The following is a 14052-nucleotide window of genomic DNA, read 5'->3' as shown; positions in this document are numbered from 1 at the left end:
GAATGTATGGATAACAACATTGGACATTTTTCCCTCTTTTTGACCATTCGCTGTTGGAAGTCATTCTCAATCCCTTGTCTGTTATTTTGCAAACCATGAAAAAAGATTGCTTTATATCTTCATCCCATCTTTTAGGGTTACGCTATTAGATTTTTAAAGATACAGACCATGTTACGGAATATTTGCCAGTATTATGTCACACACCATCTGCTATATTAATTATCGATCGAGAGCATAAATGTAAACGGCAAGCATGTAAGGCCACGTTACAAGATAATAATATCATTTTATTTTAGCTAATCATTTGCATTAGAGTTCATCGTGCAAAAGATCTTCTTCAGCAGTGTCGTTATCATCTTGTTCGTCTTCGTTGGCTTCCTTTTGCAAAGCCTCGTCTTCCAATTTCTCTTCGGCTGTCTTATCTGCGGCAACTTCCTCCTTCACTTCGACTTGCTCTGTTAGCGAGGCACCAATGCCTTTGCGAATGACGCTCTCAATTCGCTTGGTGAAAGAGTTCAGGTCTTTCAAGGGATAGCCGCTGCGAATAGCCGTGGTTTCGTACAAGATGGTGACCATTTCCGTAGTATCTTGGTCTGTATCATCAGCTTCCACACGTTCAAGAAGTGTCTTCACAATGGGATGGTTGGGGTTGATTTCCAAAGTCTTCTTTTGCATTGACATGAAATTGAGCATCATATCGCGTTCCTTGTTTTTCTCTCCTTGAGCTGCCATCAAACGTTCCATATGACCCGTTAATCCGAAATCAGCTGCGACGATGGCCATGGGAGAGGTGGTTAACCGTTTCGACAGGACCACCTTGTCAATATGCTGACCGAGCGTGGTTTTCAACCATTGGCTTAAAGGCTCGAATTTCTTTTCCAGTTCTTTGATGTCCGCTTCTTCATCTTTCTCGTCGCCAAACTTCAAGTCGCCTTTCGCCACATTCACAAACATCTTGCCATTGTAACTAGGCATATGCTGGATAAGCATCTCGTCAATGGGGTCAACCAAATAAAGAACTTCAAAGCCTCGAGCCAATAAACGTTCCAAAAAGGGGCTTTGTTCGATCTCGGAAATGGCCAGGCCTGCCAGGTAGTAGATCGATTTCTGATTGGCTTTCATACGGTCAATGTAACTGTCGAGACTGACACCGGGGCTGGTAGGATCGTAAGAGGATGCGAAGCGCAACAAAGTGGCAATCTTCCTGCGATGCGCGTCGGATTCAATGGCACCGTACTTGAGAGCATTGCCATATTCTTTCAGAAATTCAGCGTACTTTTCCTCGTCCTGCTTCGACAGCTGGCTGAACATATCCAAAGCCTTCTTCACCAAATGTTTGGAAATGATGCGTAACGAGCGATGCTTCTGGAGAGTTTCACGCGAAACGTTGAGAGGCAAATCATCCGCATCAACGATACCCTTGAGGAAGGAAAGCCATTTCGGGAAAAGTTCAAATTCATCGGTAATGAATACACGCTTCACAAATAATTTCATATTGTGAAGCTTGTCAGCCAGATTGCGGAAAAAGTTAGGGTCGGCTTGCTTGGGAATGTAGACAATGGATCGGAACTCAATGTCACCTTCGCCCTTGTAGTGCATCCACGTCAATGGCTTCTCGGTGGGAGACTTGGTCAAGGACTGGTAAAATTGAACATACTCTTCCTCGCTAATATCTTTGGCAGAACGCATCCAAATCGGTTTCTGTGTATTCACACGTTCCCAGGATCGGGTCGTACGTGTTTCAGTCTCAGATTCAGATTCGTCGTCCTCTTCCTCTTTATCAAGCGATTCCTCGTGAATCTCCTCCTCGTCTTTATCAGAGTCAACCTTGCCCGAACCTTTGGTCACCGTTTCATTGCGTTCAGTCCAAATATAAATGGGGAAATTGATAAACTCGGAGTACTTGGTGACGAGGCCCTTCAGCACGTCTTGGTCCAAGAATTCAAGGGCATCTTCTTTCAAATGCAGCGTGATTTCGGTGCCGCGTCCAAGGGTATTTCCTCGCGGATCCTTCGCGATGACAAAGTCATCAACGGCTTCGCTCATCCAGATATATTGATCTGCTTCATCGTTCGATTTGGAGGCCACCGTGACTTTGTCAGCAACAAGGAAGACCGAGTAAAAGCCAACACCGAATTGACCAATTTGAGTGACTTCGTCCTTGTTACTTTCCAGCTTTTGCAGGAATTCCGACGTTCCCGATTTTGCAATGGTGCCTAGGTTCATCTTGAGCTGTTCGCGAGTCATACCAATACCGGTATCCGTGATAATTAAAGACTTTGTTTCCGGGTCAGCAGCAATGGAAATGCTCAAACGCGGTTCACTCTCAAGGGCCGAAGGATCCGTAAGGGATAAAAATCGAATCTTGTCCAGGGCATCCGAGGCGTTGGAGATGATCTCGCGTAAAAAGATTTCGCGTGTTTTGTATAAAGAGTTGATAATTAAACTCATCAAACGAGAAATTTCGGTCTATTAATGAGATAAGTTTCAAATACGAATCTGTTGGAGCGCAAACTATTTTACCTGGAAAGTGAACTTTTCAGTGGTTTCCAATTGGGCTACTTGGTCTGCCTGAATACCGTGCGATGGTCCGTCATGAGGTGACAGCACTGCTTGCTGCTGCGGGTTTTCGGCAGAGCCATTGGTAGAGAAAATGCATACCAGTATTACCAGCAGTGTGGTAAGACTGACTGTAATTCTTGACACTTTCATGGTGCCGATGAAAAAGGAACGTCAAAGAAACAGTTGGCGCTCAACTATTGGACCAAGGCCGGATTTTGAAAAGTGATGCCAGCATGTATTGTGACTTTGAATTTTCCGTAATGCTGGTGGTTCTGAAAGTTTCTAGAAGGAGTAGTGCTACAGGACTATTATCGGCTTTTTAAAAGCTGCCTCCTGAATGGAAAATGTATACAGTATAGACGAAGGTACATCTAATGCTTTGTTATGTCTCACTGACATAGTGTATCCTTTTTCCAAAAAGTCTTTATTTTCATCCATTAGGTCATCCCTGTTTCCCAAAGCATTGGTGACCAGACGGGTTTTCTAGTTTTCGACGTGAGACCCTACCAGACGCTTTGTTCGCAATTGAATAAAAAAAATATTGTAACTTTTTTCTGTGTTATCAAAGGGGTAACATAATAACGACGGAGTGGTATTTATATACAAGTAAAGAGAAGCTATAAGATCAATTAATGTATCGATGGAACTGATGACTACGCTGATCGCTTGGCTGTGTTGACGGCTGCACGGAGATTCATCAAAAGTCGATTTTTCTCCTGGAAGAACTCATCAACAGACTGCAGTGTTTCAGCGTTTCGAGTGGCTAAATTTCGTGGTGGTACGTTGGATTCGACCGTTGTGGCGCCGGCGGGCATGCCTGTGATACTGAGTAAACCGCACGTTTTTGCGTGTGTTTCCAAGGCGCGCAAGGAGACTAATAGTTGCTCAAAATCCGCTAATAAACAATAGGCAAATGCCAATTGAGCGAGATGAACTTGGCAGGAATCAGTCCACAATAATTACCCTGCGCGTCATTTGCATTGTAAGGTACTGCTATTGATTTTTCACTACAGATCGGTTTGAGAAAAAGTGGTCTACAATAAACAGATATAAACCATATTTACATTTTGTCAAACAATTCTTGACCTTTGCGCTCAATTTCTGTCAATTGTGAGATGAGCGTTATAAAAGAGAGACGATATTCCTGAGTTGCTTTTGACGCCATAGTCAGTAAGTTACAAGTCGTTTTGTGCGCATCGAAACTTGAGTTCGGCAGCAAAATGCTCCTGGAAAATATGGAAGTCACACCCATGCACTCTGACAAAAAAGCTGAGGACAATTTTCCAGGAGAGTGGAACCGAAAAAAGGAATAAAAAGCTTAAAAGAAAAGGATGCTTTCACGAATCGCTGCACGTTCAGTCAGGCACAGACTGCCTGTACTCACTCGTGAGTTTTTTCTATCCATTTTGGACGAGCTTTTTACTTATCATGTATTAATCTTACACTTTTGCTGACTGTCGTCAAAAAAAGAGCTCACGCCATTGGTACGATCTATTCATTCCAACCGAGTATCCAATGCAGCTTCCAAAGCCCAAGTCAACGGTATGCTGGTGGTGGTGAATTACTGTATTCTAGCTAGGTGATATTCTAATAGTTACGAGGATATAGATGTGAGCAAGACCAACAGTTTAGATCATCGTGCTATTGGCAAAGCTCAGTCTTTGTTCATGATTCATCCGGTGAGCCCGGGATCTATCTTCATGTTGCCTCACGGTACTCGCATTGTAAACAAATTGCAGCAATTTTTGCGAGACGAATATGCACGATATGGATATCAGGAGGTGATGACCCCTTTGATGTACAAAAAAGATTTATGGGAAACCAGCGGTCACTGGCAAAATTACAAGGATGATATGTTCATTATCCAAAGTGGAAGAGACGCACCGACCGGATGCAGCGGTCACAGTCATGATGCCATGGACGAGACCATAGCGCAGAGTATCGAAGACGAAGGTCTTTTCGGCCTCAAGCCCATGAATTGCCCTGGTCACTGCTTAATTTTTGACAGCACTCCGCAATCGTACCGGGATCTCCCCATTCGCTTGGCAGATTTTAGTCCTCTTCATCGGTAAGTTGCATTACTCTCCGTGTAGTTTTTATTTTCTTTCTTTCTTTTTTTTTTTTTTTTTTTTTTGGTGCAAGATGAGCCAATATTCATTCTTTGTATTTATTGCTTGTTAGAAATGAGGCTTCTGGTGCGCTCACCGGCTTGACTCGAGTTCGTCGTTTCCATCAGGACGACGCTCATATTTTCTGTACGGAACAGCAAATTTCTTCTGAAATCAAATCCTGTCTATCGTTTGTCGATCGCGTGTATAAGGCTTTCCGCTTCCCTCATTACGATTTGACATTATCTACACGTCCAGAATCCAAGCTCATTGGTACTGTCGAGGAGTGGGATCATGCCGAGTCGGCTTTGAAAGAAGCACTTAATGCGACAGGTCGACCCTGGTCTCTCAAAGAAGGAGACGGAGCGTTTTACGGTCCAAAGATTGACATCATGGTGAAGGATTCCAGCGGCAAATCTCATCAAACGGCCACCATTCAACTCGATTTCCAGTTGCCACAACGTTTCGGTCTAAAGTATATTGACGAGCACGATAAGCCGCAGACTCCGGTGATCATTCATCGTGCTATTTTGGGCTCGGTTGAACGTATGCTTGCTATCTTGATCGAACATACCGCTGGCAAATGGCCATTCTGGCTTAGCCCTCGTCAAGCCGTGGTGATTCCTGTCGCTTCTCAATTCAACGAGTATGCCAACAGTGTCGCTAAATCACTAGCGCTAGGTGATAACAGCCAAGAAACATACTACGTGGACGTCGATACGTCACGCGAGTCACTCAACAAGAAAATCCGTAATGGACAGCAGCAACGATACAATTTTTGCTTGATCGTCGGTCAGAAGGAGCTAGATGCCAATGCCGTCAATATCCGCACACGTGACGGACGATTTTTGGGTACCCAATCTCTTGATCAAGTCCGTAACATGTTCAAAGACTTGACAGTCAAGTTTGAATAATCGGTCTCGGTCCAACCATTCATCACTAGTTTCTTCAATCATACTTTTTCACCATTACTCGTTATTTTGTTAGGATGCTCATTAGAAAAGCTGTTGGGATATTTCAATACGTATTGAATAGAATGTATTATGGCATTATCAAGGTTGTAGTATCATAATCGTACTGGAGCTTCTTTTTTCCGCCCTCTTATTTGTAATGGTCAATACGAGAAACACACAGGATCACCCCGTTGGTCTGAGAGCCCGTTTGAATCACCGACCACCGGCGAGTGCTGGAATTGACTGCTGGATATCACGCAAGCTGAACAGTACACGATGTACTCACATGGAGGAGTATAGTTCGACCGTAAAACATGAACGCTACTGTAGACATTGTTCTAAGTGACTTTTCCTAATAATAACGTAAGAAATGACAGATGCATGGATCAGCTGTCAAATGACTTTGTTCAACCAGAAATGTAATACGGAAAGCCGGCGGTGTTTGAATTTTGATCGTAAGGTCTCACCGAAGACATCGGTGTGGAACAAAATTTCCTTTCATTTTCTTTTCTACGCTTCTTTATTACAATGGCATATCTACCTGCGGATAAGGCAGAGGCCGAACTGGCTCAGAGTATTAAAAAGGCCACTAGTCCTGAGGAAACGGCACCCAAGCAGAAACACGTTCGCAGTAAGTGCATCTTGATTTGTCCTACCAATTTCCACATTCCAGCAGATCACACGACCACTCAAATGTCATTCATCGACTAGAATGCATCGTTTACACGTGGGACCATCGTTCGTCCTCTGTGATATGGAACATTCTTAAAGTGCAACCGCTGATATCCGACGAAGTGCAGACGTTCAAAGCTTTGATTACAGTGCATAAGATTATCAAAGACGGTCATCCAAATGTACGCGCTGTGGATGCATAAAATGGATTCCTTTGAGTACTGATATATGGAGTTGCGGATAGGTAATTAAAGACGCTTTGCAAGAGACAGGGTGGCTGAAAACTTGCGCACAAAGTGTTCAAGGAGAAGGTGTTCGGCATTATGGTACATTGATTCGAAACTATGTGGAGCTACTTCTTCACAAACTCCAATATCATCGTGATCATCCCGAGTTCAATGGTACTTTTGATTACGAAGAATACATCAGTCTAAAAAATATAGACGATCCTAATGAAGGGTAAGCTGCAGAAAGAAAAAAAAATAACAACGCAGTATGGGGTTTCGGTTGGTACTAATGATGGCGTAGTTTTGAGACCATTAGTGATCTCATGGTATATCAAGATCGTATTGATCGATTCCAGAAGATTGTATTTCACAATTTTCGCATGTCATCCAACAACGAATGTCGTATTGCATCGCTTGTACCTCTTGTGGAAGAAAGCTACGGTATCTATAAGTTCATCACGAGCATGATGCGTGCCATGTATAAACGTGAGTCGAAACACCAACGCAGTGGCTCGTCAATCGTATCTCTAAATGAAAAATTGCCCCGTAGGTTTGGATGCCAGTGAAGCGCTTGCTCCCTTGGCTCAAAAATTTAAACTTCAGCATCACGCGCTTCGCAAATTTTACTTTGAATGTTCGAATCTCAAATATTTGACGAGTCTCATCAACGTGCCAAAGTTACCACAAGAGCCACCATCTCTTATGGATGCCGAAACACCGACACTTCCGCACCGTCCAGCCGTTATCGAACCGACCGCGACGCCTCCTGTGGAGCCTTCACCAGAGCCAGCGTCCGACCTCTGGGCACAGCAACAGCGCGATTATGAAGAAGAGCAACGTCGCCTGGCACAGCAACAAGCCGAGGAGCAGGAGCGCCTGAGGCAGCAGCAGATGCAACAACAGCGCGAATTTGAGCAGCAGCAACGAATGTTGGCTGAACAAGAAAGAATGCGACAGGAAGCTTTGATGCGTCAGCAAATGCAAAGTCAGCAAACCGGTCGAATGAACGATCTCGAAATGCAACTCTTGAACTATCGAAACCAGCTGGAGCGAGATCAAATGCTGCTCGAACAATACGATAGAGTGAGTATTCAAATGGACAGAGTAGACGGCTTTCTGCCCTACCAATGGAACTGACGTGAATTTTTGACAATCAGAGAGTGAAAGCATTGGAACAGGAATTATTACAATTGAACAGCAACGCGCAGGCGAGGGATGCGTCCAAAGACGAATTGATCCGCTCATTACAAAGTAAGCGTTTTTGTGCAACGAATTTATTTGAAAAAAGAGTGGAACTGATGAAAATAATAGATGAGCTTCAAATGTACAAGAACAAGTATGAAGCTCTCGCCAAATTATACAGTCAGCTTCGAAAGGAACACATCGAACTTTTAAACAAGTACAAACAGCTGCAAGTAAAAGCCAATTCGGCTCAGGAGGCCATTGAGAAAATGGAGCGGCTTCAAGCGGATATGCGAGCCAAGAATAACGAGCTTGCCGATCTTATCCGCGAACGAGATCGAGCGAGAAATGAATTGGCCCGATTCCAAAAGGTAAAAAATAACAATTATCCGTATTCGGCAACAGACTCGCTGGTGTGAGCGATGGGACGAGAAACAGGCGTAGTATTGCAAGGCATCTAATGAGACTATCGTTATTACAGGCCCAAGGAGATGATATTGAGCGTCTTCGACGAGAACTTCAAGAAGCACAAGAACGGGCCGAGAAACTGAGCCGAAGCAAGGGGGACGAAGTGAGCGCACTTCTCGCACGATCCAATCGCGAACGATCTGAGCTGGAAGCGACTCTGGCCGAAAAGCAAGCACTCATTGACGAATTCCTGAAACAGATCGACGATCAACAAGGCCAAGCTGATCACATACGTCATGAAAAAGATGAGGAAATCGCCGTTCTTCAAGCAGGCATGGATGAATGTTTAGCGCAACTGGCCGAATTGCAGATGCGCGACAATCAAAAAGATTTGCAGGACGAATTGGAGCGTCTCCAAAGTAGGCAAGCGTCGCAATTGGATGAAATTTTTGACAGTATCCTTGCGACCTGTATTCAGAAAGTGAATGACGGAATTTATGAATTGGAAACTCCCGGCCAAAGAGGCAACGAAAATGCGACGCCAGAGTTGATGTTATCTATGATCGAGAGAGCCAGTATCACTTCAGTCGAATTCATGTCAGCTCTCAGCAAGTTCATGGATGGCAGCCAAGCCGGCGATCACACCATGGCGATTACGCGCACGCTGGAATTTGCAGATACGATTATCGATGTTTTGCTTCACAGCAAAGGCATTATCCGATTCTTGACCGATGATCAAGACGAAGAGTTGGTTATCAATCTTGCGAAAACGTGTGCAGAGGTGACGATCCAATACTTTGGCAGTGTCATGTCCAGCCATTTGAAAATCTTGCCGAGCTCCCAACGAGCGGAGACCGTGATCAAAGGCGATGAACGAGTGCAAGAAGCATTGATGAATCTCTCTGATAAAACAGAAGATCTCATCTTGGCAGGCACAGCCGACATTGACAAATTAGCCGAAGGAGAAGTGCGTGATCTGGTAGAACAAGAAATGAGCAACGCGGCCAAAGCGATCGAAGAAGCCACGGCAAAAATCCAGGCATTGTTGGCCAAACCTTCGAATCCCGAATTTTCGGCTACGGATCTGCAGGTGCATCAGCTGATCTTGAACTCGGTACTGGCATTGACGAACGCCATTGCAAATTTAATCAAATGTGCTACGGCGTCGCAGCAAGAAATTGTGGCGCAAGGCCGTGGCACATCTTCCAAAGCTGCGTTTTACAAGAAACATAACCGATGGACGGAAGGATTGATTAGTGCGGCCAAAGCGGTGGCTGTAGCTACGAATTTGTTGGTGGAAGCGGCGGACGGTGTGATCAGCAAAACGCATTCTCTTGAGCAGTTGATTGTCGCTTCCAATGAAGTATCAGCGGCCACAGCGCAACTGGTGGCGGCTTCGCGTGTGAAATCCACCATCATGTCCCGTACCCAAACCAAGCTAGAAATGGCGGCCAAAGATGTGAAGGCTGCTGCGGCTGAACTGGTAAAACAAGTCAAAGGTCTCGTTGCCCAAAAAGCGAGCAATGAAGACGTGATCGATTTCAACAAGTTATCCGTACACGAATTCAAGCGTCGTGAAATGGAACAACAAGTGAAGATTCTGAAACTGGATGCAGAATTGGTCAATGCGCGCCGCATGTTGGCTGAAATGAGACGAAGCGGCTACCATACCGGTAAGTTACTCGTGGATATTGTGTCATTTTTTCCCATCAATCTCTCATACTTTCGTTCTTTCATCTTTTTACCCTTGCAGAGGAGACGGATTAGCTAATTATACATATTTTCTTACCTTTCCAATAATAACTATATGATGTAACATAAGCAATCAACTAGAGTCTCTTGAGCTTTGAATTTTGAGAAAAGGAAGAGAATGGTATATTTAGAGCCTTTGGATTCTTTCTGATTTCATGGGTTATATGTAAACCAGGTATAATTATTTTGGCATCCACAGAATGCGCTTGTCGAAACGTGCAAGGTCAGAACAGTCTATTGGTAACAACCGTTGTTGACATTTCAATACCGCTGGTGCTACCCAATTTTATCTCAAGGTACTCGGGACGGATTAATAGATTCATCACAGGTTATCGATACCCCTCCTATTTTTACGATAGCGGACGCTGAATCTAATATGGCGGCATATAGTCTAAGGATCATGAGCGGATGAAACCATGAAAAATCTGATGGATCGTTCGATGGCACAAGGTCCAAAGCCAATTTTTGAATGGGAGGTCGTGGAAAAGAACATGACAAGCGTAATAGTTGGCTGTTTTGACGAACCCCTGATCCCATGACCTGTGTCATCTCTTTCGATTTCGGAAGTTTCGGCCCAACCTACTCAAAGTTACCCAAACTGGACGTGGCTTCTGCAAATGCTGATTTGCTGGAGGCTGTTAGGGCGCACCAAAACGACTGATACGATATAGCGCAAGATACGTGTTCTCTCTTTCGAGTCACACCATTTGATTTTTTAGAGTCTCGCAAAGGTTTGTTCGTTCTGGACATTTGTAAGGATATTCCCCAAATGTTGAAAGCGCACGGGAGACTGGTAGATGAGACCTTGGGTCATGATGTGTCAAGCAGCTTGTGATTGAAGCTCCACAAATGTATGGATGATTTTGACGAGAAAGTATCCTTGGATGTTGTGCAACTTAGAGCACCAGAAGCAAGGCGGCGCTGTTCCTATAAGGTAGTACAAACAGCACTGGAAAAAGATTTTTTAAGGTTTGTCGGTAGGACGGAGTGCACAAATCCATAGCCGAGCCCGATACCATGCCATTACAAACCAGCTCCGCATCCTTGTGTGGTATTTCAAGGTGTAGAAGGCATCTTTTGTCAGCGTCGCTCTCAAAACCCTTTCTGATGATCCTTTGATATGGATGCTTACAATGATCGTTCATATGTGGAGTAACATTTTCACATAGAGTCCGCTGGCAGTACGATGCGATTGCAAGGGTACACTGGGTCGTCAACGGCAGTTCAAGCTACTCAGTAACACTGCCGAAGATGATGTTGGTTTCCTGACTCCGAATGTTGGATCATACCCATTCTGTGCAGCGATGGAAAGCGGAAAGTCAAAAGCTTGCATTTGTGGATGAAGGAAGCAGATGTGCGAATTCGATACTATTAATATATCATAATGTTACGTAGGTTGAAAGAAAATTGGAAGCTTGCTTCAAACCGGATAGATTAATGGGTAGATGGATGGATGTAATTAGGGCCAACTACCTGATAACAGGAACCTCTACCATTTGAGCCGAAAGAAAAACAACGGTCATGGTCAGCAAGGTTACGGTAGGACAACATACACTTATGTGAAGAGAGAGAAAAAAAAAACCTTTCTGACGACAGAGCAAAAGTGCGCATGTTATGTTGTACTTTTTGCGATTATCGTGAATAGAAAAAAAAAGCAACGGTGTTATGATCTACAGAGATATTTAGACATCAGATTGCAGATGATATAGAATAAGCCATGAACAGGAAAAAGAGGGAATAAGAGAAACTGTACCTCGGTGCTTTCAAAAAGGCGTGGATGATATAAAGGCAATGCGCTGCACACAGTATTTTTCTTCTCTTTTCGTTCCAATTCCTTCTTTGAATTCAACCATCTTTTCTATTTATGGCCATTCAGCAAGATACCACCGACATAGCAGAAACGGACCAGAAAGCAACTGCTCAAACAGTGTCCCCGTCAGACGACATACCGCCATCGACAATGACCGAAGATGAACAGTTATCATCGGCTTCATCGCAATCACACCTCATGGAAAAACCAAGAGCGATGGCCGATTTAGCCTCTTCTCCAAGAAAGATACCTGGTGCTGGTCATCATTCTCCGACCCGACCCAAACTTGATACGCCTATTCGTAGTGCGGACACTTCTCGATTATTGACTCTCGATAAGATGCCCCATCATCGTCCTATTAAACAGCGAGATCTCACACCAACGGCACCGACTCAGGAACGTCAACTGACAGTTGAAACAGCTGTCTTTCCAGATCAGCCCATGTTCCAAAAGCAAAATATAAGTCCACCTTCGGTGCGTATGCTATTCTGCCTTTTCGCTTTCTACCCAATGCACTGCTTTTCTTTTTGCCATCTTTTATCTTTCTCCCAAACATCATGTAATTCACTGGTTGCTAATGGATAACCTATCATAGGGCGCCCGTTCCACACATAAGAAGAAGAGACGGCCTTTGACATCAAGTTATCAGACACCTACCGATATATTTGCCCAGAATCTCAGCGAAGCAATCCTCGATGCAGATGGTAAAACAATAGAAAAAAAAACCAGTGAATGATGGTTTCCTCTTTCACTGTGATGTGGGTTAAACTATTCGAAAAAAAATTGATGCATTATCATGATTCCAGACTCTGATGAACACGAGGCTTTTGTGTACCGCGACAAATCCTTGGCACCTATGCATTCAATGCTTCCACCACCTTGGGCATCCACTGCCGATCATTATCCACCATTGATCATGCATGATAGACGAGGTCCTCGGTCAGATGACTATCCATACTCATCCAAAGAAAATGATTCGCCCAATAATTCGGACCATCGTTATCACCCCAGGCGGCCAGTGCTTCGATCCGCTGTCTCAGAATTACCTTCCTCTGGCCGGGTTCATCCCCCTCCTTTATCCAAGCGATACAAATATTCCTATCCGTACTACTACATGAGCCCGAGTGATGAAGAAAATGTACCATTATTACAACACCATCGCTTCCACGGTCGACGCCGCCGAAAGCCATCCCAAAAGCAGAAGCAAACTTCGAAAAGTCGACTTTTATGGATCTTATCATCTAGCATCATGTCGTTTCTGATTCTTTGGCTGATTCTCATTGTCATGGCGAACCCATTGACCGATATCGAGATTCTTAATATAAGCAACGTGCTTGCAACAGAGAAGGAACTGATTTTTAATTTACAGATACGAGCAAGGTAAAAACCAGCAGCGCTTGGTATTTCCTCACTCATTTCTCAATTCATCTGCATATCCATATAGGAACAGCAATTGGTGGGCTATTAATATATCGCAGGGTTCGCTGAGTATCTTTGCATCTAGTCATTATGTCCCAACTTATTGTGCGGTTTCCTCGTATTCTGATCCACTGGCTCCTCTGAATCCTCACGGTAATTAATGGGTTTCTTGGTTGCCTATTTAACTGCTTGTACTGAAAAAACTGCTATGTTTTTTTTTCTTTGCACAGGAGCCGATCCAGCTGAATTTTTGGGCACCATTTATGAATTGGAAGAACCGCTGGTATTTACAGCAGCAGGCTTATTCAACTCGGTCACAAGTACAAGAAGCTGTCAAATCCAGCTCAAAGCGCCTGGTACGATCAACAATGACCGCAGCGGCAATGAACGATGGTAAGTTTGCAAAAGTGAATATAAGTTTTCCTATAGGCTTAATCGTGGTGTCTGTTAGGTCTCTTTTGATCCGTTATCCTTATGAACTTACCATTCGTGGTGTACTGCGATATCGTTTATCTCGATGGCATCCTAATAACCAGCTGCACTCAGCTCGCGTCTGCAAGGTGTCTCGAATCGACCCTGCTACGGGTAACGTTACCGATGTGACTTTACCTGGACAACACATATGCGATGATTCGGTACCCTTCGATGATCCGTCTCTTGTTATGGCGTAATACCTTCCCTCTTAAACTACCATCTTCTTTTCTACGGCACGATATGACCCACATTTTTCCCACATGCATGCTTCTAGCACAATCATCCATTCTTCTTTTGCGCGGCGACAACAAAAACGTTATTGCACATTACAGCTGTGCAGACTGCCATATACATATGGACCCAGCATTCCATACCTTATATTGTAAAGATATGTTACCAATAAAAATCCATCCATCCGCTTACGATCTTTTTTCGTGTTGCTGGCCTCCATGGTGCGGACTCGGGATGGAAGAGATATTTTAATT

The 14052-nt window shown here is 44.1% G+C and overlaps 6 protein-coding genes across 6 annotated transcripts; 4 read left to right on the top strand and 2 right to left on the bottom strand.

Annotated features, from left to right (window-relative positions):
- Window positions 1-2756, bottom strand: BYT42DRAFT_521549 (Hsp90 protein-domain-containing protein). Its single transcript, XM_051565281.1, has 2 exons — window positions 2524-2756; window positions 1-2469 (listed from the first exon to the last, which is right to left on the bottom strand). Exons 1-2 carry the CDS (start codon window positions 2710-2712, stop codon window positions 310-312), a joined length of 2349 nt encoding a protein of 782 aa, XP_051419781.1. The 5' UTR covers window positions 2713-2756; the 3' UTR covers window positions 1-309.
- A 119-nt stretch (window positions 2757-2875) lies between these two features.
- Window positions 2876-3860, bottom strand: BYT42DRAFT_584811 (uncharacterized protein). The gene is made up of 3 exons (XM_051569922.1): window positions 3627-3860; window positions 3526-3569; window positions 2876-3457 (listed from the first exon to the last, which is right to left on the bottom strand). The coding sequence occupies exons 1-3, from the start codon at window positions 3812-3814 to the stop codon at window positions 3216-3218; spliced, it is 474 nt and encodes a 157-aa protein (XP_051419780.1). The 5' UTR covers window positions 3815-3860; the 3' UTR covers window positions 2876-3215.
- A 66-nt stretch (window positions 3861-3926) lies between these two features.
- BYT42DRAFT_114041 (threonyl-tRNA synthetase) lies at window positions 3927-5734 on the top strand. The gene is made up of 3 exons (XM_051562113.1): window positions 3927-4104; window positions 4171-4630; window positions 4744-5734. The coding sequence occupies exons 2-3, from the start codon at window positions 4230-4232 to the stop codon at window positions 5582-5584; spliced, it is 1242 nt and encodes a 413-aa protein (XP_051419779.1). The 5' UTR covers window positions 3927-4104; window positions 4171-4229; the 3' UTR covers window positions 5585-5734.
- Window positions 5735-6151: 417 nt separating this feature from the next.
- On the top strand, window positions 6152-9883 carry BYT42DRAFT_503185 (I/LWEQ domain-containing protein; the record flags this gene model as incomplete). Its single annotated transcript, XM_051564884.1, has 8 exons — window positions 6152-6254; window positions 6446-6477; window positions 6540-6754; window positions 6824-7008; window positions 7073-7605; window positions 7680-7785; window positions 7939-8075; window positions 8186-9883. 8 exons carry the CDS (start codon window positions 6152-6154, stop codon window positions 9881-9883), a joined length of 3009 nt encoding a protein of 1002 aa, XP_051419778.1.
- A 1489-nt stretch (window positions 9884-11372) lies between these two features.
- On the top strand, window positions 11373-12365 carry BYT42DRAFT_113937 (uncharacterized protein). The gene is made up of 2 exons (XM_051562112.1): window positions 11373-11403; window positions 11469-12365. Exon 2 carries the CDS (start codon window positions 11729-11731, stop codon window positions 12257-12259), a length of 531 nt encoding a protein of 176 aa, XP_051419777.1. The 5' UTR covers window positions 11373-11403; window positions 11469-11728; the 3' UTR covers window positions 12260-12365.
- On the top strand, window positions 12108-14041 carry BYT42DRAFT_584795 (uncharacterized protein). Its single transcript, XM_051569921.1, has 4 exons — window positions 12108-13054; window positions 13119-13246; window positions 13324-13486; window positions 13545-14041. The coding sequence occupies exons 1-4, from the start codon at window positions 12471-12473 to the stop codon at window positions 13762-13764; spliced, it is 1095 nt and encodes a 364-aa protein (XP_051419776.1). The 5' UTR covers window positions 12108-12470; the 3' UTR covers window positions 13765-14041.
- The last annotated feature ends 11 nt before the right edge of the window (window positions 14042-14052 follow it).

The sequence above is a fragment of the Radiomyces spectabilis genome (assembly GCF_025331425.1).
Source record: "Radiomyces spectabilis strain NRRL 2753 chromosome Unknown BYT42scaffold_13, whole genome shotgun sequence".
Lineage (NCBI taxonomy): Eukaryota > Fungi > Mucoromycota > Mucoromycetes > Mucorales > Radiomycetaceae > Radiomyces > Radiomyces spectabilis.
This window is presented reverse-complemented; position numbering and strand designations above follow the sequence as displayed.

What these genes read in the sequence shown, in the direction of transcription:
- BYT42DRAFT_584795 (XM_051569921.1), top strand. Translation starts at nt 12,471, where the DNA reads ATGATTCCAGACTCTGATGAACACGAGGCTTTTGTGTACCGCGACAAA. An exon ending in AATTTACAGATACGAGCAAG is followed by an intron (nt 13,055 to 13,118) that starts GTAAAAACCAGC and finishes ATATCCATATAG; the next exon opens with GAACAGCAATTGGTGGGCTA. An exon ending in CGCAGCGGCAATGAACGATG is followed by an intron (nt 13,487 to 13,544) that starts GTAAGTTTGCAA and finishes GGTGTCTGTTAG; the next exon opens with GTCTCTTTTGATCCGTTATC.
- BYT42DRAFT_113937 (XM_051562112.1), top strand. Translation starts at nt 11,729, where the DNA reads ATGGCCATTCAGCAAGATACCACCGACATAGCAGAAACGGACCAGAAA.
- BYT42DRAFT_584811 (XM_051569922.1), bottom strand. Translation starts at nt 3,814, where the DNA reads ATGGGTGTGACTTCCATATTTTCCAGGAGCATTTTGCTGCCGAACTCA. An exon ending in CAAGAATTGTTTGACAAAAT is followed by an intron (nt 3,570 to 3,626) that starts GTAAATATGGTT and finishes ACCGATCTGTAG; the next exon opens with TGAAAAATCAATAGCAGTAC. An exon ending in CAATGCAAATGACGCGCAGG is followed by an intron (nt 3,458 to 3,525) that starts GTAATTATTGTG and finishes ATTGTTTATTAG; the next exon opens with CGGATTTTGAGCAACTATTA.
- BYT42DRAFT_521549 (XM_051565281.1), bottom strand. Translation starts at nt 2,712, where the DNA reads ATGAAAGTGTCAAGAATTACAGTCAGTCTTACCACACTGCTGGTAATA. An exon ending in CTGAAAAGTTCACTTTCCAG is followed by an intron (nt 2,470 to 2,523) that starts GTAAAATAGTTT and finishes TCTCATTAATAG; the next exon opens with ACCGAAATTTCTCGTTTGAT.
- BYT42DRAFT_114041 (XM_051562113.1), top strand. Translation starts at nt 4,230, where the DNA reads ATGATTCATCCGGTGAGCCCGGGATCTATCTTCATGTTGCCTCACGGT. An exon ending in GATTTTAGTCCTCTTCATCG is followed by an intron (nt 4,631 to 4,743) that starts GTAAGTTGCATT and finishes ATTGCTTGTTAG; the next exon opens with AAATGAGGCTTCTGGTGCGC.